A 20,070-nucleotide genomic window follows, 5' to 3' on the forward strand; every position below is an offset into this window, starting at 1 on the left:
TGTAAGCAAAGGTCTCTTTCAAAAAAGGAAACAAACAGTAGCTTGCCCTGGAGAATCAAATATCAGGAAAAGCCATCAGAAATAAGACTTCAAAGCCAGGCATGGTGGTGCATACTTGTAAACCTGGCATTCGGGAGGCTGAGACAGGAGGACTGTGGTTTGCGGACAGCCTCAGCTACTTAGTAAGGCCCTTTCAAACTCAGTGAGACCCTGTTTCAAAATAAAGAATAAAACCTAGGGGTGATGGTATAGTTCAGAGGTAGAATGTCCCTGGGTTCCATTCTCAGTAGCCCCCCCCCCCCAAAAAAAAGACTTCAATGTTTCAGGTAAATTTGCATTTGACTTAAAATGTCAAATGTTAAAGCTACCCCTCTATTTTTTATTTTGTGCTTTTTATTTTGGGGTGGAGTGGAATAGAGCTGAATAATCCCAGATAATATTCAACTGGGACTAAACAACAAGAGGTAGTTTGCAAAAAAAAAAAAAAAAAAAAAAAAGGTACCAAACCAAAGATGCAGGACTGACAGAGCAGGCAAGTGTATCAGTGGAAGTCTCCAGGAATCCAGGACTCCCTAGTTAACCTCAAGGAGAGAATGTGGAGGCCCGAGCACCCTTGGGCTCTGCTTCTGCTGCCTGTGGTGTGTGGCACACCCTAACACTCCACATGGAAGGCTGGGAAAAAATAACTTCCCAGAGAGAGCCTGCTGAAGCTTACAATCCCGCTGACAATGCGGCTCCAACACGATCTTATTTACTAGGGAACTTGTTTTTTTCTATTGCTATATAAAGTTTGGACAGTCGGGCGTGGTGGCGCAGGCTTGTAATCCCTGCGCTTGGGAGGCGGAGACAGGAGGATGGCGCAGGTTCGAAGCCAGCCATGCTGGCTTAAGAGACCCTGTTTTCAAATAAAAAAAGTATAAAATAGGTCTGGGAGTGTAACCCGGAGGTAGAAGGGCTTCCAGGAACCCCAGTACCACAAAATAAATAAATAAATAAAGTTTGGACAAAGGTCTCCTGAGAAACTAATTTTCATTAACTAAAACTTCACTGGACTTTATTTGGGCACACACATGCATAATCATTCATTCTTTTCAAAGACTGTCTGGGCTACTTTTACTCCTATAACAAGCATCTGCTATATTTGTTGGTACCTGTAGTATGCACAGCATTGGACCAAGTGTGTCAGAAATGAACTGGAGAAGGAGTAAAATCCCAGTACTTGGGAGGCCGAGACAGGAGGATGGTAGGCCAGCCTTGGCAACTCAGTGGGCCCCTCAGCAACTCAATGAGCCCTTGGGTTTTTTTTTTTTTTTTTAAATAGGGCTGGTACTATAGCTTGGAGGTAGAATGCCCAGTTCAAGCCCCAGTACCACAGGGGGGTAAAAATTCTATGCAATTCTGGGCCCAGTTGCTGTAATCTCAGCAACTCCAGAGGAAGACTGTAAGTTCAAGGCCAGCCTGGGCAATTTAGTGAGATCTTGTCTCAAAACAAAAAGTAAGCCGGGCATGGCATGGTGGTGTATGATTCACCTATAATCCCAGTACCTGGGAGGCTGAGACAGAATCACAGATTCCAGAACAGTATGAGCAACTTGAGGAAACTATGCTTCAAAATAAAAAGTAAAATTAAAGCTGGGCGTGGAGGAGGGGGGCAGCTCCTTTGTTTTGAAGGGAACATGAACAGAGCAGACTGGAATATTTGGCTTGGCTGCTCAACACATTTCCTCCCTGCTCAGGGAGAGCTGAGGACTGCCATCCGACACGCGCACCACCGTGCACGCCTGGGGAGCTCCTAAGCAGGCAAGCATGAACACTCCTGTGAGGCTGGCAGCACTGGGCACTTGCAGGCTTCCTCCCTTCCTGTTGGGTGAGCGACTTAAGCTGATTTGGGGTCAGTTGCCACATTGTCAGGACTTTCTCTTGCTCCAGATGCATGACATGGTCCAATCTGTGTGAAGAGACACAAGTTTGAACCACGGCTCAGGGCTTCAGTGTCCTCTGTGAGAGCAGAACAGCTACCTGGCATAAGTTTACTGATAGAACTGAGTGAGATATGCATTTGGGTGTGTGCTTCCTGATAAAAGCTCAACAAATAGCAACTTAGTAACATTCATAGGGCGCATCTAAGGAAAAAATACAGTACGGAGGGAAAAAGTGGTCTGAAAGGTCCTCATTATGCAATCTATCAGCAGAGTTTCCGCAACCTCAGTCATAGCCCACTGCATTCCATCACCTCTTGCTTCCTCCACTTGGGCCTGGCCTGCTTAGGCTGCTCTTCCATTTGCTTTCTGCCGACTGTGCCACTCTGTAGTTTCCTCTCCTTGCCCAGAAGCAGGGCTCTTGCCCACATCTAGGGGAGCTAACAACTGTGTGTAGGCCTTTCTAGTTCTGGGCTTTCTTCAATCAGCTCCAAACTGCAACTTGCTGAAGAGGCCCTGCTATTTATTTATTTATTTATTTTGTGGTGCTAGAGATTGAACTCAGGGACATTCTACCTCTAAGCTACAACCCCAGCCCTATTTTATTTTTTATTTGGAAATAGAATGTCACTAAGTTGTTGGAGGTCCTTGCTAAGTTGCAGAGGCAGGCTGCGGACCTGTGATCCTTCTGTCTCAGCTTCCCAAGTATTGAGATTACAGGCATGTGCACCATACCTGGCTGCGGACCTGGTTTTTAAAGTACCATTGAGAGCTGGGCGTGACAGTACATGCCTCTAATCCCAGCACTTGGAAAGCTGAGACAGGAGGATCACAGGTTTGAAGTCAGCCTTAGCAATTTAGGCCCTCTGCAACTTAGTGAGACCCTGTTTAAAAATAAAAAATGCAATAGGCCTGGGGATATAGCCCAGAGGTAGAGGGCCCCTAGTTCCACCCCTAGTCCCCCCCCCCCCACAAAAGTACCATTGAGGACTATCACATCATCCACAGTAGCACTTGCTCTGTCTCTAAAGATCTCAGGGCTGACACTGCCGTCTCTACAAAGCTGTCCACTCTACTGGCTCCACCAGCTCAGCAGTTAGGTATGTCTCTCTTGCTCGCCATTCTTTAGTCAAATGGGTACCTGAGGTCCTTAGTCTTTCCTCTCCCTCCCTTCTTTACCTTCCAAGTCATGCAGGAAGCACTACTACAAAGGGAATGTTGAGCTATGGCGTGGATATCCAAACAGGAGTAAGGCACAGCCCTCAAACTCTTCAAAGTTTAACAGCAAAGACAGAGATATGAACGTCATTGTATAATAAAATAGAGAGGTAATGCACGGGTTGTGGTATTTTGAGGGAGAAAGCGGAACACTTTGGGTGTGACAAGAGATGGTGACATTGGCAAGTAACCCAGAATAACTAATATAATGTTGAAAGAGAACAAAGTAGGCCAGGTGCAGTAGTGTGTGCCTGTGACCCCAGTACTTAGGAAGCGGAGACAGGAGGGTTGCAGGTTCAAGGCCAGTGTCAGCAACTTAATTAAATCCTGTTTCAAAATAAAATAAAAAGGGGTGTAGCATGGAGGTAGACTACCCCTGGGTCCAATAAAAAGTAAATAGGTAAGAAAAAAATAAAGTTGAGGACCCATGTTTTATAATTTCAAAGGTATTACAAAGCAATAATAATCAAAACAGTGTAGTCTAGACATAGATAAATGAATTGAGTCTGTTGGGCGTGGGGGCCACGCTTGTAACCCCAGCCCTTGGGAGGCTGAGACAGGAGGGTCGCGCAGGTTCTCAGCCAGCCTCAGCTACTGAATGAGCAACTTAGTGAACCCTGTTGGGCGTGGTGGCACACACTTGTAATCCCCCGCTTGGGAGGCGGAGGCAGAGACAGGAGGATCATGCAGGTTTGAAGTCAGCCTCACTAGCTTAAGAGACCCTGTTTCCAAAAAAATATATATAAAATAGGTCTGGGAGTGTAGCCCAGAGGTAGAAGGGTTTCCAGGAACCCCAGTACCACCAAAAAAAAAAAAATAATAAATAAATATAAATAAAAATAAAAAGGAGCATGCTCAGGAAGCTGAGACAGGAGGATCACAGGTTTGTGGCCAGCCTCAGCTATTTAATGAGGCCCTTTAAACTTAGTGAGTCTTTGTTTCAAAATAAAGATGAACTGGGGGTATAGCTCAGAGGTAGACTGCCCCTGAGTTCAATCCCCAGTAACACACACACACATACACACACACACACACACACAGTAGTAAAAGGCCTGGGGATGTAGCACAGTGATAGAATGCACCTGAGTTCAATCTCCAGTATCACAAGAAGAGGAGGAGGAAGACAATGACGAGGAGCAGCAACTCCTATGCCAACTAAGGAGGAGATCTTGGTGTGCCTTGTCTCTTCCCTGCAGAATGGCACGACCACACTGCCCGACCCATCCACCTAGTCAAGAAAGCACCTTTCAACTCACAATCACCCAATACCCAGCACTTGGCAGGCTGGGACAGGAGGATCGCAGGTTTATGGAGTGCGGCCAGCCTCAACTACTTGTGAGTCCCTCTGCAACTTAATGAGACCTTGTTTCAAATAAAAGAATAAAATGGGGCTGGGAGTGTAGATGGGAGGTAGAATAAATAGCCCTGAGTTCAATCCCCACTACTAAAAAAATAAAAAATAAAAAATAAAAAATCATCTAACATAACTACTCCATTTTGACATGCACAACTCAGGTTTTCTTACCATTTGTAAATCACATCTACTTATACCATTGTGAAGCTTTCTCCTCAACAGAGTATAAACTCCTGAGGGCAGCCTTGTTCTCAGTCTGGCCTGTGCTGACCCAAGTGCAGGGTACTCTGTGGAATTCCTTCCCTGTTTGATGAGCCTGGCAAGGCTGACAAGACTGAGCTTTCCTAACTTCACAAACCTTTGGTCACACTGCCACCCTGTCTGCAATGCCTTCTTAGCCATAAATTTATCCAAAACCCTGCCCTTCTGTTTTGAACATCACCTGCTTACAAAGACTTTTCTCCCCTGCCCACTGGATGTCAGCTCTCCCTTCTTTTAAATGTTATATTCTTCTTATGGTCCTCATATCACCAAACCTTACATTACAGCTGCCTGGGTGTTCCTCTCACCCACATATCTCTTGCCTTGTATCTACAGAATCTAAGCCCCCGGGGATAATGGCTAGGCCTAACTCCCAGCACTGTGCCAGGTAAGTCTGATATGAACTAGTTAGCCTAAGCAAAAATAGTGGGATCAGAGGCAGAAATAATCCCCATCCCCAGTGCCACCAAAAAAAGAAAAAAGGGCTGGGGGTATAGCTTGGAGGTAGAATGCCCCTGAGGTTCCATTCCCAGGACCGAAAAACAAAAACAAACCAAAAACAAAAACAGGATGCAAGCACAAATCACAGAGGGTATATGTTGAATCAATTTGCAACCACTTAACATGTTTATTTTCATTACATGGATTTCATTTTGCTAGAACTCCAGAAGACTCAGACAAAAAAAAAATAATGGCCTTGCAGCTGCTGTATTCCCAATCTGTGGTTTTCCTATGGTATAAACAAAAGATGCTGGAGGTAGAGTCTGTTATTTGCTGGTGTGGGTCTGGGGGAGAAATGGATGGTGGAAGAGGGACAGCTGGAGGGAAATCCACCTAATGAACTGACAGTCCATATAAGCAACACCTGGAGTGTTAAACCCTCTTCGAGTGTTATTTTACTGAGAAAAAAAACTGCACTCTTCCTTTGGTAAATGTAAAAATTCTTTTGCCAGCTGTATTCCAGGCCGAAGTGTGTGGCAATTCAGGAGCAATGGCAGCTGGAACAGATCATATTCAGGATGTTGTGACCGATCCCCAGCAGCTAGGGGATAATCAGAGCCTACAACATGAATCCTCACAGCCATGTTCCTTTAAGAAAATGGATTAGCCTCGTTCTGCCTGCTCAGATGTGCTGCTTATAAACACTGAGATTCTGGAAATACCTACTGGCATCTGACTGGTGAAACAATCAGCCTTTTTTTTTTTCTTTTCAGTACTGGGGATTGAACCGAGGGATGTTTTATCTCCAAACTACATTCCCAACCCTATTTATTTATTTATTTTTGCGTCACTGGGATGAAACCCAGGGGCATTGTACCTCCCAGCTACACCCCCTAGCCCTATTTTTTATTCTTTATTTTGAAACAGGGTCTCACTGAGTTGCAGAGGGCCTCACTAAGTAGCTGAGGCTGTCCTTGAACCTGTGATCCTCCGGCCTCCACCTTCCGAATGCTGGAATTACAAACGAGCACCACCACACCTGGCCCCCATTTCTTTTTTTACTTTTTTTCTTTTTGCGGGTCTGGGGATGGAACCCAGGGACATTTGATCTCCAAGCTACACCCCCTACCCTATTTTTTAATCTTTATTTTGAAACAGGGTCTCACTAAGTTGCTGAGGGCTTCACTAAGTAGCTGAGGCTGTCCGCGAACTGCGGTCATCTGGTCTCAGCCTCCTAATGCTGGGATTACAAGCGTGCGCCACCACACCCACCTTTTTTTTTTTATTCTTTATTTTGAAACAGGTGTCACTAAACTGTGGAGGGCCTCACTAAGTAGCTGAGGCTGGCCATGAACCTGTGATCCTCCTATCTCAGTCCCCAAGTACTGGGATTACAAGTGTGTGCACCACCACACTCAGCTAGGATCAGCCTTTTCAATTGAGACTTTGTGATATCAGCTATTTCAAGACTTCCCACCTCACTCTAAAACTCCAAAGACAAAGTTTTGGTGTATTACTTTTGTTGAATATTTATAATTATTGCCAAGCCAAATTCTGACCAAATGTCTGCTTACAGAACCTTGTGACATGGTCCCTCCTGACGAGACAGAAGGAATGATCACTTACTGACTTACTGTGTGACTGTACAGGGCCGGGAGTACACATTTGGGCTCAGTGGGCTCTATGGTCCCTGTTGCAATTACTTGGTGTTTCAGTTGTTGCAACTTTTGCAATTCTTCAGTTACAACACAAAAGCAGCCCTACACAGTTCATAAATGAGTGAGTATGGCTATATTCTTTTTTATTCATTTTATCTTGATTTTCTTTATGTTTATTATTTATTTGTTTTTTTGCAGTACTGGGGATAGAACCTAGGGGCATTCTACCTCTGAGAGACACCCCTAGACCAGCATGACTGTATTCTAATAAAACTTTATTTACAAAAATGGGTAGTGGGCCATACTTGGCTCACTGGCCAACTCTTGCTTTTCAAGGTTCTAGAGTATCAGCTTCATATTATTTGGGCTTAAAACTCAAGAATGGCCTGTTTTCAACTTAACCAACAAACATCAGCATGTTCTATATTTAAGACATGGTCCACACACTTAGGATAATTTATATTCTGTGTGTGTGTGTGTGTGTGTGTGTGTGTGTGTGTGTGTGTGCGCGCGCGCACACGCGCATGCATGGTACTGGGGATTGAACCCTGGGAGTTCTACCTACATGCTATACCCCCAACTATTTTTATTTTGACATAGAGTCTAAGTTATGCTCATTGGCTTCAAACCTGCAATTCTCCTGTCTTGGCCTCCCAAGTACTGGGATTACAGGCATGTGCCACCATACCAGCTCAGAAATTGCATTCTTCTGGGAGAAAAAAAAAGGGTATAGACACATAAAAGCCCAAAATAAGAACATGAGCAGCACATGGTCAATGCCAAAGGAGGGCCTCTGAGGGTGGACGGATGACTGACAGATCCTAGAAACCAGAGTCCACAACCTGATCAAATAATCTTGCACTGGCACCAATGCTCAGAACAAGTTAGAAAAACCACTCAGTGGGCAAGAATGAAGAGTGAGGCAGAGGTTACTGCATTAAGCACTAACAGAAACACCCATTCTGGCGAGTCCACATAAGGTTTTCAGCATGTGTCAGCTGCTGACCTGAGACATCTCCTTTCGACTCACCAAGCACATGGGCTCCCTGTCTCATTCTCCAAGGACAAGTGATGACCTAAGGTGCACAATAAAGCGGGAACGTTGGGGACCCTGTGGGGGCTCTCCTTTCTCCCCTCAGTGGACACTTTAAGCAGGGAGTATGTGAAAGAAGCTGCAGGGAAGGGCTGACAGATGCCACCTCTGTCATTCCTAGAAGCCTGGTATGAAGCCAGTTCCTGAAGCCGTACCTTGCTCATGGCGGTCAGGGCAGGGTCGCAGGCCGCATCCAGATCCTGAACCAGCAGCTGAATGCTGCCGGAGATGACACTGCAAAGCAGATCGCTCTGGTTACTAGTTCTGAAAATGACTGAATGACTGACACAGCTCCTTCCAAATGCTTTAGGCATATGTATAAAATTTCAATGCATCATTTTACTAACAGCACCTGTTTCATAAAAACTTTAAAGTCAGAACTAAAGCTGGACATGGTGGTGCACTCCTGTAATGCCTCCTGTACTGGGAGGCTGAGATGGAAGGGTCACAGTTTCAGGCCAAACTCAGCATTTATCAAGGACCCTGGTAACTTAGTGAGACTGTTTTAAAATAAAAAGGACAAGGAATGTAGTTGAGAGGGAGAATATCCCTGAGTTTAATCCCTAGTACCACAAAAGTTAGAACCAAAAAAGTTAAGAATAGGGGAGAAATGAAATGAACTGAATTTTTTGTTTGTTTTGTGTGGTTCTGGAATTATAGGTGTGTACCACCATGCCTGGCTTGAACTGAAATTTTTGATTTTTCCTTAACAGATGTTTGAGTGAAAGACAGAGTTTGGCCCGTCCCTATTCTAGTTACTACAGGAACTGGCAACAACAAAAATACTGCAAAGTCAAACCAAGTAGAGAAATATCTTAAGGCAGCTTTACTGTTTGAACTTCTTAGATGGAGTCTACCCTCAGGGACACAGGGACACACACACACACGAACTTTCATACTTCTGATGGCTAAAATCCAGGCTTCTGTGCTTTCTATTCTAAAACAAAGGGGCTGGGGATGAATGTATCTCAGTGGTAGAGTACTTGCTTAGCACAAAGGAGGCCCTGGGTTTGATCGCCAGCATTACAAAAAAAAAAAAAGCCTAAACAAGATGGCCAAGTGTGGTGGTTCTTGGAAGGTTTAAGACCAGCCTGGGCAACATAGTGATACCTTGTCTCAAAAACAAAAAACAGCCAGGCGTGGTGGTGCACGCTTGTAATCCCTGCGCTTGGGAGGAGGAGACAGAATGATCCTGCAGGTTCAAAGCCAGCTGCGCTGGCATAAGAGACCCTGTTTCAAAAATATAAAATAGGTTTGGGAGTGTAGCCCGGAGGTAGAAGGGCTCCCAGGAACCCCAGTACCACCAAAAAAAGCCCCCCCCAAAAACCCCAAAAAACAAACTCCTAAAACACAGGAGGTGGGCCTGGCCCTCTGTCGATCTAGGTGGGGGCAGACGGGAGGCCTAGAACTAGAATTTCTTGCAGAGATGGCCAGGGAAGGATTTCTTTTCTTTGGTTATTTTATTTTGGCGGTACTGGGGTTCCTGGAAGCCCTTCTATCTCCGGGCTACACGCCCAGACCTATTTTATATATTTTTTTAATTTGGAAACAGGGTCTCTTAAGCCAGCGAGGCTGGCTCCGAACCAGCGCGATCCTCCTGTCTCCACCTCCCAAGCACGGGGATTACAAGCGTGTGCCACCACGCCCAGCCTTCTTTGGTTATTTTAGATAGTACACTAATAAAGGCCAACCAATAAATTAAAAGAATGACTCTCTCTGAGGAGGGAGTGTGACAGGCAGCTGCAATAATAAGGTTTCTTCTTAGTGGCTAGTGGAGAGTAATCCCAACCCAACAGGAGCCCTGGAGACCACTCAGGTTCTGCAGTGACTAAAGCCCATGAATGGTCTGATATATTCTGCCCCAAGAAGAGAAAACGACAGGCCTTGAGAAAATATGGGCAAAGTACATACGTGCTGAATGTGTCCATTTCTCCTGTGAGATTGATTCGTTCAGTCAGACTTACGTCAACTTTTTCTTTGAGTTTTTCTTCTAGCTATTAGATAAAGAGAAACAGAAACACATTAAATGATGATCCAAAGGAGTATCATGATAATAATGGTTAACATTTACCAAGTTTGATGAATCAAGTACAATTCAAGACACTCTTCATGTGACTCATTTAATTCTCATGACCTGTAAGGAAGATTCTGTAATTATATCCTTTTTTTTTTTTTTTTTTTTTTTGCATAACGGGATGGAACCCAGGGGCATTATACCTCCAAGCTACACCCCCAGCCCTAGTTTTCATTCTTTATTGTGAAACAGAGTTTCACTAAGTTGTGAAGGGCCTCGTTAAAGCTTAGGCTGTCTGAGAAACCAAGCATTCACTGCCATTTCCAGCTATATTGTCTTTTTTTTTTTTTTTGCGGGTCTGGGGATGGAACCCAGGGGCATTCGACCTCTGAGTTACACCCCCTGCCCTATTTTTTTATTCTTTCTTCTTGAAACCAGGTCTCACTGAGTTGCAGAGGGCCTCACTAAGTAGCTGGGGCTGTCCGCGAACCGTGATCCTCTGGTCTCAACTTCCCGAATACTGGGATTACAAGCGTGCACCACCACGCCCAGCTCTGTTGTCATTTTTAAAATGAGAAATTAGAGTTAGCCTATCTAAGACATTAAGTGGCAGGACCAGAAAATAAACCCCCTCAAAAGTAGTACCCTTTAGCACTGTGTTATACCTCTTTCTTATGACACACCAATAGTTTGTATTGAGAAATTCCTAATATAAAGATACTCTTTGTAGCTGGGTGTGGTGGCACACGCTTGTAATCCCAGCATTGGGGAGGCTGAGACTGCAGAATTGCGGTTCACAGTCAGCCTCAGCTACTTAGTGAGGCGCTCTGCAACTTAGTGAGACCCTGTTTCAAAATAAAGAACAAAAAATAGGGCAGAGGATGTAGCTCGGAGGTCAAATGTCTCTGGGTTCCATCCCCAGACCCGCGAAAAGAAGAAGAAAAAGATACTCTTTGCTCTATGAACTGCAGACTTCCTTACCAACATAGGAAACTTTTGGTGGTGAGTAGCAGAACAATCATTTTAAATATTTGCTGAGCAACTACGGGCTATCACCTTGCTGAGGTACTAGAGACACAGTGGTAAAGTAAAGAAACATAGTCCTACCATCATCAGCTGACTGCCTAGGAAAGACACTCACAGTCTCGAAGGAAAATACAACTGACCAGGAATTATAAATATCTGAAAGCATCCTTGGGAATGGATGATCTAACCCTATGAGATACATTCTAAGAATAATGAATGTCCCGTGTTCAATTTCAAAATGCACTTAGAAGCCAGGCGTGGTGGTACAAGCCTGTAATCCCAGTACTTGGAAGGCTAAGAAAGGAGGATTGCAGGTTCAAAACCAGCCTCAGTTACTTAATGAAAACCTGTTTCAAAATGAAGAATAAAATAAGACTGGGGGTGTAGCTCAGAGGCAGAATGGCCCTGGTTCAATTACTAGCTCCACAAAAGAAAAAAAAAAAAAAAGAATTTAGGATGTGTAAGTTACTATAATCTTTTTCAAAGACAATGTGTGTGTGTGTGTGGGGGGTACTGGGGATGAAACCCAGGGGCATTCTACCTCTGAACTACCCCCCCAACCCTATTTTTTTAATTCTTTATTTTGAAACAGGGTCTCACTGAGTTGCAAAGGGCCTCACCAAGTAGCTGAGGATGGCCACAAACTGCAATCCTCCTGTTTCAGCCTCCCAAATGTTGGGATTATAAGCGTGCGCCACCATTCCCAGCTCCAAAGACAATTTTTTTTAAATTTATTTTTTATTGGTGCAATGTATTCATACATCATAGTGGTATTCCAAAGACAATTTATTCAAAAAACAAAACTTTAAATATACAAAGACTTCCAGGCGTGGTGGCGCACGCTTGTAATCCCCATGCTTGGGAGGCTGAGACAGAAGGATCACACAGGTTCGAAGCCAGCCTCAGCTACTTTGTGAGGCTCTCAGCAACTTAGTGAGACCCTGTTTCCAAACAAAATAGAAAATAGGTCTGGGAGTATAGCCCGGAGGTAGAATGCCCCTGGGTTCCATTCCCAGTACCACACACACACACACACACACACACACACACACACACACAAACAAACAAAAAATATATATATGTATATATATGTATATATATATATACACACATACACACACACGACTTCCACGTGGCCATTACACATTTAGAAATGCACTCCAAGGAAATAACAAGCACCATGTGCAGAGATGTGCACGCATTCTCTGCAGTGTTCCTTCACTCAACTGCTATTACTGAAAGCCCATTCTGTGCCAGCCGTTGAACAGTTACTCAGTGAACAGAATGGGTAAGATCCTGTTCTCGCCGAGCTCACATTCTAGTGTTGGTCTCTATTACTGAAAACAATCTGCAGGGATCTCTTCAAGGGACTGATGGAATAAATTATGGCAGAGGCTTAGCACGCTTAAGATCTTCAATAGCATCTCTCAGTACACTGAAAATAAAGCTGGAACTTCTACCATGACTTGGTTCCTTCCTCTCTGGCCCCACCTTGCTACTTTCTACCTTGCCTGTTGGCCTTCAGTGACTGGCCTTTCAAGTTTCAGGAACAACCTGGGTCTTTCTGCCTCAGGACCTTCATCCACACTGCTACTTCCTCTCCTGGAAGGCTTCCTGCTCACCCCTATTAAGCAGCTCCATGGCTTGCTGCACGCCCGGTTCTCAGCCCTTTCAAGTCCTCACTTGGAAGTCTCCCCCTCTGCTCTCTGCTTCGACACCACCTCCTTGGAGACGGCTCTGACCACTCTCCTCGCAGCTGGCTCCCTTACACTAGCACTGTGGCATCTGTTTTCTCCCTTACACCACAAAGCAGGAGTAAAGCCTTGTCTGACTTACTTATTATCTACCCCCCCTTCCTCCCTTAGTTCTGAGTTTCCTGACAGAGAGAAACATATCTACTCTGTTAACTGCTACTAATTAACGCCAGATGTAGTGCCTGGTACATTGTAAGTGCTTAATAAAGATCTCTGGAACAAGTAAAAGAATGAATGGAACACCCCATGGAGGTGTTAAAAGGCTGAGGTAATACTGACATAGAAACATGTCCATGATTTAGTTAAGAACAAAACAATGTTGCTTTGTTGTGGATTAACAGTAGAATATGGCTCATTTTTGTTAAAAAGTGATACAGGAGCTGGTGTGGTGGCGCACACTTATAATTCCAACATTTGGGAGGCTGAGACAGGAGGATTGCAGTTCCCAGATAGCCTCAGCTACTTAGTGAGGCCCTGTGCAACTTAGTGAGACTCTGTTTCAAAATAAAAGAATAAAAAATAGGGCTGAAAATCTAGGTGTGGTGGCACAAGTTTGTAATCCCAGCATTCGGGAGGCTGAGACCAGAGGATCGTAGTTTGCGGACAACCTCAGCTACTTAATGAGGTCCTCCGCAACTTAGTGAGACCCTGTTTCAAAATAAAAATACAAAATAGGGCAGGGGGTGTACCTTGGAGGTCAAATGTTTGGGTTCCATCCTCAGACCCCCCAACCCCCAAAAAAAATTTGGGCTGAAGTGTAGCTTGGAAGTAGAATGAATGCCCCTGAGTTCCATCCCCAGTACTGCAGAAACAAACAAACAAACAAACAAACAAACAAACAAACAGAAAATGGTACACCAAAAAATCCTTGGGACGACAATACATTAAATAGATAACAGTGGAGCCAGACGTGGTGGCACACACTTGTAATCCCAGTGTTTGGGAGGCTAAGACAGGAGGATTGCGCAGGTTCGAAGCCAGCCTCAGCTACTTAGTGAGGCTCTCAGCACTTAGACCCTGTTTCCAAATAAAATATAAAATAGGTCTGGGAATATAGCCCCTGGGTTCCATCCCCAGTACCATACACACACACACACACACACACACACACACACACACACACAAAAAAAAAAAAAAAAAAATTGATAAAAGTGGTTATTCTGAGGGGTAAGATTAAGGGAAATATCCTTCCTTATGTAAATGTTTTATAATACTTTAAAACTTTTTAGGAGTGTGTATTAATTTTTTCATGTATGTATGGTATGGGGAATTAACCCAGGGGCATTCTACCTCCAAGCTATCTCCCTAGTCCTTTATATTTTTTGTTTTGAAACAGAGTCTTGCTAAGTTGCTGAGAGTTTCACCAAATCCCTGAGGCTGATCTCAAACCTGTGGTCTTTCTTCTTAGTTTCCCAGATCCTGGGGTTCCAGGTGAGCACACTCAGCAGGGAGTGTAGATGACTTTAAAAGTCTATTTAATAATGGATGAAGATGAAGCTCAGTACTAGAGTGCTTTGCCTAGCAGGCACAAAGCCCTTGGTTCAATCCCCAGGACTGCACAAAATGCTCAGAATTTAAAAACAGCCAGACATGTTGCTGCACACTGGCAATCCCAGTACTTGGGAGGCAGAGACAGGAGAATCACGGTTTTGCCGGGCGTGGTGGCACATGTTTGTAATCCCAGTACTTGGGAGGCTAAGACAGGAGGATCGCTATTCAGTGAGGCTCTCAGCAACTTAGTAAGACCCTGTTTCCAAATAAAAATATATTTGTTCCATCCCCAGTACCACACACACACACACAAATCACAGTTTCAAGGCCAATCTCAGCAACTTAGTGAGAAAAGTAAAATTACTTCAGAAATTTAGTAAGACCCTGTTTTAAATTAAAAAAATGGGGCTGGGGTATAGCTCAGAGGTAGAATTTCCTTGGGTTGAACCCTAGGACCAAAATTTAAAAAAAAGACCTTTTCTTTTTTTCAATTTTTGGTGTTAGTAGCGATTGAACTCAGGGGCATTCTACCTCTGAGCTATACCCCAGCCCTATTTTTTTATTTTCTACTTAGAAATAGGGTCTCGCTGGGCATGGTGGCGCACACTTGTAATCCCCGCGCTTGGGAGGTGGAGACAGGAGGATCGCGCAGGTTCGAAGCCAGCCGTGCTGGCTTAAGAGACCCTGTTTCCAAATAAAAATATAAAATAGGTCTGGGAGTGTAGCCCTGAGGTAGAAGGGCTTCCAGGAACCCCAGTACCACCAAAACAAAACAAAACAAAACAAGAAATAGGGTCTCAATAGGTTGCTGAGGTTGTCCTTAACCTGAATCCTCCTGTCAAATGGTCGATTTAATAGAGAAAATTCAAACATTTACAGAAAAATAGAGAACAGTATAATGCACCAAAATCCTCATCAGCCAGCTTTACCAACTGTCTTGACATCTTAACAATTGTCTTATAATCTATGGATACGAAAGTCTATTTATTAAAGTCTTTAATTTTACTCAGAAACATTTAATAGTTTTCAAGGTCTTACATGTCTTTCATTACACTTATTTCTAGGTACCTGACATTTTACTTATTTATTTATTTAGCAGTGCTGGAGATGTATTTATTTATTTTTATAACCAGTAAAAGTAATTTCACTAAATTAAACTGGTTTGGTGGTGCATGCTTGTAATCCCAGAATTTGGGAGGCTAAGACAGGAGGATCAAGGTTTGAGGACAGCCTCAGCTCCTGAGTGAGGCCCTTTGCAACTCAGTGAAACACTGTTTCAAAATAAAGAATAAGAAATAGGGCTGGGGGTGTAGTTCGGAGGTGAAATGTCCCTGCATTTCATCCCTAGTACCATAAAAAAGTAATAAAAATTTCACTAAATTAAAAAAATTAGCTTCTGGCATCATGAGTCATCAAAATGGTCTATGATCTATTAATACTTAAAGAATTTGTTCTAAAAAATAGTACAAAACATTTAATATTCTATATTTAGAATGATGTTCTCATCAAAGTCAATCACTAAGCCAAACATGAGAAGGAGAGAGGGGAAAGGGATGGGGCGGGATTTGGGTAAGGGCTAATTGGGTGATATGAGCATGTATGCCTCCACCATCTTGTATGTACCCCATTAAGATGTATGACTAAAATGCACCAATAAAAAAATTTAAAAAATGAAAGATGTTCTCTATAGGATTATAAAGGCAAAAATTTGAAGAAGCATAAAATATTATTTGGGATACTATTAAATAATCCATGGAATGGGCTGGGTATGGTGGTATATGCCTCTAATCCCAGTTCTGAGGAGGCTGAGAAAGGAGGTTCGCAGGTTTGAGGCCAAAATGCAGCAAGAAACAAAAAGATTCTGTTTATTTATTTTTATTTTTTTTGTGGGTCTGGGGATGGAACTCAGAGGCATTTGACCTCCGAGCCACACCCCCTGCCCATTTTTTATTCTTTATTTTGAAACAGGGTCTCACTGAGTTGCAGAGGGCCTCACTAAGTAGCTGAGGCTGTCTGCGAATCGCGATCCTCCAGTCTCGCTTCCCAAATGCTGGGATTACAAGCGTGAGCCACCACGCCCGGCTAAAAAAGACTCTGTTTAAAAAAATAAAACAAACAAATAAAAAAACCAGAAAGGGCGGAGATGTATGCCTCTAATCCCGATACTGAGGGAGCTGAGACAGGAGGTTCACAGGTTTGTGGCCAGCATGCAACAAGAAACACCCTGTTTAAAAACAAAAACAGCCGGGCGTGGAGGTCCACGCTTATCATCCCCGCGCTTGGGAGGCGGAGACAGGAGGATCGCGCAGGTTCGAAGCCAGCTGTGCTAGCTGAAGAGACCCTGTTTCCAAATAAAAATATAAAAAAATAGGTCTGGGAGTGTGCCGAGATTACTTGCTTCTCCTCGGCATCTGTGTGATGGTCTCCCACGCAGTTAATTGGCTAGTCTTCAACGTGAGCGAAAGCCCCGAGAGAAAGTGTTGTCTCTGGCCAAAGTACTCCCCCACTCTTAGATATACTTTCATAACTATTATTCTTTTGGTAATGATTCTTTTAACTCTCCACACGAATTGCTCCGGTGGTGTAAGATCAGGACTGTGAGAGAAACTGAGTCCGTGGAAAATAAACTTTCTGGTAATTTGTCTAAGCCTCTAAACGTCCTCGGCTTTGCTCAAATGGTAATAAAATCTAGTCAGAATTCAGATGCTGTGGAAAATATTCCAGTAACAGCAATTACAAATCGCAGACTTCCCCTCTATCTCTGACCTTCATTCTAATCATTAACTTACAATAAAAGCCCTAAAAGGGAGGCAACCCAGTGCCTCTGTTTACCCCTCTTCTTGTAATCCTGCCTAGATACAGAGAAGATAAACTTTGGGTGTGACATCAAAGCAACCAAGTTTATGAGCAGCTAATACTGCCCAATACAATAGAGCTGAAGACTAGGAAGATTCTTGACCTTTACACCCAGTATGAGCGCTGCCCGAGACAGGGAGGCGCCATGTGGCTAAGAAATGAATATGTCAGAACAAAGGATAGATATAATAAATGTGTAAGTGTGAAAGAAAGGAAATATGGTGAGAGTAAGAAAGGATTTTTATATGAAGAAGAGCTTATCCTAAGATTTTCCCAAATGGGAAAGAGAGAATCAGGGTAATCAGAAAAGAAAAGGATATTGCAAAGGGTCTGTGATAGGAATATGGATTATTTATATGATGAATAGGCTTCTAATAAGCCTATCGTTTGAGGAAAAGTGCTCTGCAGCTAGGGAAGTACATTTGACAACTAAATCTAAAAACTTCATGTTATTTTTTGGTGTTTATCTGCCAAACTGTGTTGTGAGCTTGCTTAAGCTTTCAGACTTTAGAAGGCAATGCGGACGACACCTGGGAGACTTCCATCACATCCCCCTGGATCGCCATATCTCCCCATGCCTGCCATATGGACTAAGCCCTAGAGATGAAAAGTTCCAAAAAAGTTAAAGAAGATTCCACGAGAGGCCTATTCTCCAAGCCCTGGGCGTGCCTGTGTCTTCTGGAATTTGCCCTTTGGAACTGCCTGTCTGCAAGGGCAGCTGGATCTGCGCAAGATCCAGAGCTAATCTCTTGAATGCCGGACTAGTTTTTTTTACTTTGTTTACATGTCATTCACTATTGTTTTGCAGTGATTGCACTCCTCTCTTTTTCTTACTATTAATCTCACTGGTGAAGGATATAAATTTTCAGGGTTCTTGTAATAAAGTGTCAATTGCTCAAGAAGCTTTTGTCCATGTCAGATTCTTTCCCGAAGTGCTGTGAATAGGAACTTAAAGGAATTTATTTCATAGAAGGGAAAGAATCGCTGCAGATAAGTGAATGCAGAACGGCACCCGAATCCATGCCCATCTTTCTGAGATAAATCAATCTTGAGCGGACTTCAGCGGCCATCCCAATTGAGTCAGTCGGCCGCAGGAGTATAGCCCGGAAATAGAAGGGTTTCCAGGAACCCCAGTACCACCAAAAAATAAATAAATAAATAAACAAAAACAAAAAACCCCAGAAAGCTCAGAGGTAGAACACCCTTGGGTTCAACCCTCAGTACCATAAAATAGTTTATCATATAGTTCCTGATAGCACAGACATTTTTGGGGGGAGGGTGGCAGTACTTGGGATAAAACCCAGGGGTCCTGGCTATACCCCCAGACCGGTTTTATTTGGAAACAGGGTTTCATTACATTGTTGAAAGCCTCATTCAATAGCTGAGGCTGGCTTTGATCCTGCAATCCTTCTGTCTCAGCCTCTCAAATACTGGGATTACAAGTGTGCGCCACCACGCCTGGTAGGAACAGACGGTCAGGAAAAGGAGGAATGCTAAAGCTATGATACCAACAACAACATGACACAAGGCCAAGCCAGGCGTGGTGGTGCACGCTTATAATCCCAGCACTTGGGAGGCTGAGACAGGAGGATCTCATGTTGGGGCCAGCCTCAGCCACTTAGTGAGGCCCTCCACAACCTAGTAAGATCCCGTTTCAAAATAAAGAATTAAAAAAATAGGGCTGGAGTCTGGGTGGTGGCGCATGCTTGTAATCCTTGTGGGAGGCTGAGACAGAGGTATGAAAGGTTTGAGGACAGCCTCAGCAAGTAGTGAGACTCACCAACCTAGACAGACCTTATTTCAAAATAAAAATAAAAATGATCTGGGGCATTAGCATGGAGGTAGAATGCCTCTGAGTTCAATCCCCAGTGCCACACACACAAAAAAAAAAAAGAAAAAAAAGAAAAAAAAAAAGAGCAGGTGTAGCTCAGAGGTAGAATGTCCTGTGTTCCATTTCCAGTACTTGAAAAAAAAAAATAGATAGAAAGGTGAATTTTATGAAAAATGATTTGAAGAAAATAACCCAAATTACTAATACAATTATTTGAGGATGAAGGGATTGTGAGTAATTATTTGTAATCCCTTCATGCCCCCTTTTTGGTACAGGGGATGACCCCATGCTGCTTTCCCAATGAGCTACATCCCTGGCTGGCTGGCTGGCTGGCTGGCTGGCTGGCTATCTATTTATGTGTGGTACTAAGGATTGAATCCAAGGGTATTCTGTGTGAGATACACCCCAGCCCTATTTTTTATTTGGAAACAGGATCTCACTAAGTTGTGGAGGGCGTTGCTAAGTTGTTGAGGCAGGCCACGAATCTGTGACCTTCCTGTCTTACCCTGCCAGGTACTAAGGTTAGTATACTACCACACTTAGCTTATTTTTTATTTTGAGACAGTCTCACTAAACTGCCCCGGCTGGCTTCATATTTGTGATCCTCCTGCTTCAGCTTCTTGAGTAGCCGGGATTATAGGCATGCACCACCTTATATTACTTTTAAAAGACTAAATTTATGTTTGTATATCTTTCTTTTTCTGCACACACAGAAAACACTTGAATAGTATTTCTTCATCAAAAAATCTGGAAGCCTTGCCTAGGATATTCTGCCCTGGGCTAAGTGGACTGCTGTCTCTGGCTCCAAGGCCAGATGTCACACCTGTGTAACTCAAGGTGACTATGCCTCAGGAAGAGCACGCGACCGCCTGCCTGAGCCTCGCTGCTGGTTGGCTGGGAGAACACTTGGGAGCTGGCCTCTGCAGCCCTCCCCGGGCTCACACTCAGCTGTGATGTCTGAACTTCCATTTATGACTGTCTTGCTATGACCTAGACATGTATAAATGATAAGTACAAAGAGGTAGAAAAGCAGGCTCTTCCTAGATTATTTTCTTTCTCTTGGCCTCAGTGGATCCCAGACCAGTGAGAAAAAGAGCTAATCCCATGTCTAAGGCAGAATGGAAACTTCCTCTGGGTTTTCCTTCTGCTAAACC

The 20,070-nt window shown here is 43.7% G+C and overlaps 1 protein-coding gene across 2 annotated transcripts in view; it reads right to left on the bottom strand.

The window, feature by feature from the left end:
• The window catches only part of VPS53 (VPS53 subunit of GARP complex), a gene marked incomplete at both ends in the record, with an annotated part of 175,649 nt that overhangs the window by 31,829 nt on the left and 123,750 nt on the right, over positions 1-20,070 (bottom strand). For both annotated transcript variants that reach the window (XM_080713279.1, XM_080713280.1), the window contains 2 exons: positions 8,100-8,178; positions 9,856-9,938. In XM_080713279.1, the coding sequence (XP_080569405.1) occupies positions 8,100-8,178; positions 9,856-9,938 (162 nt within the window). The remainder of the gene's footprint in view (positions 1-8,099; positions 8,179-9,855; positions 9,939-20,070) is intronic.

The sequence above is a fragment of the Muscardinus avellanarius genome, assembly GCF_963383645.1.
Source record: "Muscardinus avellanarius genome assembly, chromosome: 16".
Taxonomy (NCBI): domain Eukaryota; kingdom Metazoa; phylum Chordata; class Mammalia; order Rodentia; family Gliridae; genus Muscardinus; species Muscardinus avellanarius.